The sequence below is a fragment of the Rhamphochromis sp. 'chilingali' genome, assembly GCF_963969265.1.
Source record: "Rhamphochromis sp. 'chilingali' genome assembly, chromosome: 15".
In the NCBI taxonomy this organism is placed as follows: Eukaryota; Metazoa; Chordata; class Actinopteri; order Cichliformes; family Cichlidae; genus Rhamphochromis; species Rhamphochromis sp. 'chilingali'.
In genome coordinates, this window is record NC_137942.1 from 30618352 (window position 1) to 30624297 (window position 5946).

At 40.7% G+C, this 5946-nt stretch overlaps 1 protein-coding gene across 1 annotated transcript; it reads right to left on the reverse strand.

Annotated features, from left to right (window-relative positions):
- Window positions 1–278: 278 nt before the first annotated feature.
- LOC308412005 (tryptase-2-like) lies at window positions 279–2238 on the reverse strand (the record flags this gene model as incomplete). The annotated part of the gene is made up of 5 exons (XM_080906075.1): window positions 2172–2238; window positions 1799–1979; window positions 1004–1266; window positions 658–794; window positions 279–458 (listed from the first exon to the last, which is right to left on the reverse strand). Exons 1-5 carry the CDS (start codon window positions 2224–2226, stop codon window positions 279–281), a joined length of 816 nt encoding a protein of 271 aa, XP_080762201.1. The 5' UTR covers window positions 2227–2238.
- Window positions 2239–5946: the final 3708 nt, after the last annotated feature.

A 5946-nucleotide genomic window follows, 5' to 3' on the forward strand; every position in this document is an offset into this window, starting at 1 on the left:
ATTGAAAAATTTGCACACATATAACTATGTATCCAAGGAAGGCGTTGCTATGGACGTGGGGGTGTCATCAGTGCCTTTTTTGAAACATGTGAACAGGAATTCTTCAAATCACAAAGAGACACTAAAGTGATGCTTTAAAGCTTTAATGCAAAGAAATCTGTTAACTGAGCCACAGTCAGCTACCATTACCATGGAGTGACAGTGCTTTACAGGAAAGAAGCTAAAAGTAAGACAGCTTATGAGATGAGTACAGCGGGCAGTGTCGGTTTCTGAGGAGTTCACATCTCAGCTGGAGCTTTCCCAGGACGGTGGATGTAGTCGTTTATGAAGGTCAGATACTTTGCAACCTCAGTACAGACGCCAGGGCCGTCCTTGGGGCCACAACCACCAGAACTCATGACTCCCACCTGAACTAATTTCCCCCCTTTACGGCACACCAGTGGACCACCATAGTCTCCCTGTGGAAGCAAAACACACAACTTAGACTTAGATTCAACAATAAATTCCAAAGTAACGAGTAACTACTAGTTTCTGTCAATTCAGCTGAGTGAAAGTAAAGTACTTCATGTGTGATAAATCAAAAAGTGTTTGTTTATTTCAAAGTGGTAATAATCCATTTAATTAAATGCAAAAGACTAAAAAAAGGGAAAAACTCACTTTGCAGGCACCCCTTCCCTTGCTGTCATTTGTGCATAGTGTATTAGAGGCTATCTGAGGAAGCCTCTCCTTACAGGTACTCTGAGAGATGATGGAAATCTTGAGCTGCTGAAGTGTTTCTGGAGCTTTCAGTGGAACTGTGGACACACAGGAAAAGTATGGAAGTGACAGAAAGGTGATGTTTCTTATCTGTGAAGTACCTTACTATGCAAAGTATGGACGTAGGCTATGTTTATACACAATTAAATACAGTTTACTGGTGACAGTATGGCAATTTACAATGGATCTGTGAGCCTGCCTTTTACAGCGTGAACATTTTAAAGCCTACTTCCTGTGCTTAACTTACCACCATTTCCCACTTCCCCCCAGCCAGTGATCCAGCACTCAGATGATGGACCAAAGGTGTCATCCTTGTCAGGCAGAGCCACTGGTGCAACATCTTTTGAAAATGTAATCGCTTTCTTCAGCTTGATCAGAGCAATGTCATTTTCGTAGTTGCTGTTGCCCAGGTCTCGGTATGGAACAATATTGGCTATACCCATGTAACGGTGAGCCGCCTTTTGCAGCTGATATGCGCCGACAACAACGAACGATCGAAGATGATCATAACTGCATGACAAGAGAAACACACACATTAAGTCTCATGTATTTTGGAATGACCAAGCCTTCAACAAAACAACACTACACATGGGTTTTGTGGACACTGGTGCATTCAGCAGTTTAAAGGGCTGCGCATGTTTTTTCATAGTTGGCAAGAATTAAAAGAAAAGGAGCTGCAGTGGAGTAAACATTACATTAGTTTGGACTTGATGCGGTGTCTGCTGGGTGTGTAAATATGCAGCTACTCACTAAAAACACAGCTTAAGGTGCTGAAATGTGCATATGGTGTATTTAAATACTGACTGAGGCCTCCAGGTCTGACAAGTTAGGCCCACTCACCTAACTTGTCAGACCATTTCAGGACACTTGTCAGAAAGTGTCCTGAAATGATTTTGTCTTTATTGGCCAACAGTGAAGGTCCCTATGAGTAATTATTCCCCCAAAATACTCACATGCAGTGTGAAGCTTTTTTGTTATGACTGCTCTGGAGGATGTTCATAAAAATAATGAGACACGTTTCTGCAAACACACACAGACTTACTTAGCCACGCACTGTGCAGAAGTCAGCACCCACTGCTTTGCAACGACGGTGCCGCCGCAGCCCCATTTCACCAATTTCGAATCTTTAGATGTCATGTTGAGGTGAACCATCCATGGCCAACTTTCCTTTTTGGCATCCTCTGCACCAATGATGGAGCTCCTCACTTCATTTCCCAGTAGACCTGAAAAACACAAACAAAATGCTGGATGTAAGTTTGAGGCATCTAAGAAAATTAAATCCCATCAAAGTAAGAGCTGTTTGCTATTTTGCTCAGAATGGATGATAAACATTAGAGCATCAGTCTATCGAGGCTGCACTCTGAAATCTGGGCTCTGGAGTTGGGAAATTAAGGTTCAGCATTTTTCTCTCTCACCACCACTGTTGTGCAGCAGTACCAACACAGTTAGCAGAAGTTTGCAGAAAGCCATGGCCGTGATGAAGAACAGTGTAGCAGTACCTCTGTGTGGTGAGGGGGGAACAAGTGCAGCTTTATATGCACTGCTGGAGAGATGACTATCATTAGTCCCGCCCTTTACATCTCAAACCACACCTAAAAAAATGTACATGCGATTTTAACATGCAGTGGAAAAATAATTGAAGACTTTGGTTGAATATTCTGGCAACGTGACAAAAATATATATTTTGAACAATCGAATGCCATCTTTGATGAAAGAGTTTAACTCTTTTATTTGATTTATCTGCACTGCAGACCTGTTAGTGTGACACATTGTGCTTGAAAAGTTACCTGCTACTGCTGTGTTTATTTCCACTTAAATTATCTAAAAGTGGGGGGTGGTGGAGTTAAAGTGTAAGGCATAAAAGGTGTGGTCTCAGTAGAATTTCCATCTCCACCCTAAATGACCTTAGCCCTTCCACAATGGTTCTTACGCATACTCCATGTATATAGTTTCACTCACATATATGTATCCATATATGCTTTTTATTTTATTTTAATTATTTATTTGTTTTCCCCTTGTTGTATATTGTTTTCTCTTCTTACCTTTGCACCTTTGTGGTCCAGCTACCCAATTTCACTGTGCAAGAAACTGCACAATGACAATAAAAAACTCTAAGTCTAAGTAAAGGTCTTGAGCATGTACGACTGAAAGGGAGCGAAGGGAAAATGGAGAGGAAAGGAAGGAAGAGGAAAGGGCAAGGACAGAGTACTCGTGCTCCAACTATTGAGACCTGTGTACTCATTGCAGAGACCTAAGTTCTGTTGTGTTTGCCATTTGCTGCATATCCCTCAATCTCTCGCTTTACTTTATTGCCATTCAACCTTCTAGGAATAACAAAAAGCCACAAATAAGTCACAAAAGAAAAGTTGTCATTGAATTCTGTCACACTGATAATTCACGTTAGTAAGTAAACTGAAGCACAGATGGAAAGCCCAAGGTGGCATAGCAGGTAGTGAAATGAAAAGGCACTTTAGCTGCTACTGGAAAACAAGCAAAGAACAAAGGAGGGAGGGAAAAATACACAAAGCTAGAAAATAATGAGGAACTAAACTGAAAGGATGGACAGGAGGAAGAAGGAAAAGGAAGACTTTTAAGAAGCTTGAAAACAAAGGTTAACGACATGGAAAGCACAAAGACTGTGAAAGTCTTATTCATGTGAGTGAATGTGAGTAGCTGATAAATGCTTGCTAATGCAAAAGTTTTGAAAGTGCACGGTACTGAGTGCACGATATTTTGGGGGGTTTTATGTTGAGAGAAATTTTGCAGCCGCTGATTAAGTTGTTATTTTTTGATGCATCTCCGTATCTCGTTTTTATCTTTCCACATCTATACAGGCTCCTCGGTTTGTGCAACAACTTTGCTTACGTGGTGATGCTGAGCGCCGCACATGACATTCTCGAGAAACAAGAGTCACGAAATGAAACGGCGTCTGTAAGAGAACAAATGTGTATTTAAATATGCACTGCTCAAATAAATGAAAGGAATACTTGATCACTGGATTCTGGCACAAAGTCTTCAGAGATGTTGATCTGTCCAATCAGGAAACAGAAACTGTTGTGAATGCATTTCACCTGCTTAGGTGCAAATGAAAGATGCATAAGGTGCACTGGAGGAGTAACAACAACTATTTCTATGTCACTGCTCATAGTAAGAGAAGGTACCTGCAGTCTATTCAGAGTGCACAGCTCTAACCCTGCAGCAGGACTGTCATGTGATGAGGAGCGCTGCCAGAGCTCATATACTCATCATGTTCCAGGCAGAGGATGACTTTGGTTTCCTCTGATTCCATTTCCATCGTTACATCTTATTTTTCCACAATAAACTGCATGATGTACTTTACCAGTTCATATTCTCAAATTAAAAATCTCATTCATTGAGATCTGATGTGTGACTCAAGTGTTCCCTTTATTTTTTGAGCAGTGTAGTTTGGCAGTGGTCACGTTTCAAAGTCGTTCTATGTTTAGGGTTAAGTGAACTTCTCAGCTTTTATGAGTGGAAAAGAGGAAGGAGGAAGACCTCAGAGGAGATTGATGGATGGTAGTGAAGGAGGGCATAAGGATGGATGGTGTGGCAGAAACTACAAGCTGTATCATTTGTGTCCACAGATGTTCAGTTGTTACATTTTTCTTGGCAGGCTGTGCTGTTAGCTGACATCCTACCAACACTCTTCATCAAACTGTTCGCTCCCTTTGTGATCCACAAAATGCCTTATGGGTAATTATTACTTTGATTGCTGTTCTTTGTTTCCACTTGCTGTGCTTTTACAGGAACTAACAATCATCACTCACATTATTGGTACGATCTGATTTCACTGCACTGATAATAAACAAATAGTTGTTTCTTTGACAAACTTGCAAATGACAAAAACTGTGACGTCCTTCCTGTTTTACAGTAGTGTGTTTGTATCAGGTGTCAGGATTTTAGCCCCACTGGCAACATGAGGTTTGAGTTTGGTTTAAAAAAAGAGACAGAAGAAGAAAACAACAAGAACTTTGTTTTATTTGCATATTATTTCCACTCAATCCCACCTTTGGCGCTCTTTTTGTACTGCTGCTGAGCTGCTGTGATGTCTTTTGGCAATAATGATCTCCATTTGTTTTCGTCTGGCTTTAATGTTTTCATGTATGTTAAATTTATGAATGAGAGCTTAGCAGTGACCAAACATATGAAATTGGAGCAATAAACAAACCTACTTGGTTAATGGCTGTGCCTGGTTTCAGTGGCCCCGGCTGACTAATCAGAGCTGAAAAAGAAAAGAAAAATTGGACTTTATATGTTTTGTGTGTGATATAGTCAGGAAGTCAGTTGTTAACAGACTGAGTTCTTCTTGCTGTCTGCATAAAAACATCGCTGTCATGGTGCTTTCCAGCTTTCCTGGTTAATTCCTGTTCTTTTATCCCAGCATTCGAGTGTTGTTCTGTGCCATCATGGCAGCAACGAGTTTCCTCCTGGTGTCCTTCTCCTCAGCTGTGTGGATGAGTATTCTCGGTAAAGCAACCTGTTAATAATTCAGATCAGATCTTTTATCATTAAGGGTGTCTGATATGGCTCTGATGAGCTTTTAGAAGGTGGATTAGATAAAACTTTGAGTTATTTTCTTCGGTTTAATTTCTTCTTATCTACTGTGAGCATCTGTGGTTGTTCCACAGAAGCTTGATAGAGCTTTACTGCTGCTATAAATAATCATTTATCGTACCAGTTCACGCTTCTGTCAAATACACATATCAAAGAATTTATGAGAAGTAGGCAGTTTAATATGAATCAGCAGTCGGTTACGGGACAGCGATAATGCTTCGATGAATTTTCGGCATGTCCCATGATGAGCTATGGAGCCATTTTAATGACCCTGTTTGTCCTGCTCTTTTTCTGTGTACTAGTTTGTATTTAACTTGGAATGACTCCACAAAGTACTCTGCTGGAATCACAAATTGAAGATGACCAACATTTTGTCGATTGGAAAAGTACCAGTGAAAGAGTGGATGAGGGAGTGCTTTCAGGAAATGCTGAGTCTAAAGGTGATGCAGCAGGTGATCCAAGGCACCAAACATACCAGCCCCAAACTAAAGGCTGCCACCGTAGATACTAGTACTAGTGTTTTTATAGTAATCCTGCTGGCTGTGTATGCATGTAAACCTTTAAAGATGAGTGGACTTTTTGCTGATATGGGGCCAAACTGGCATTTTACATTTA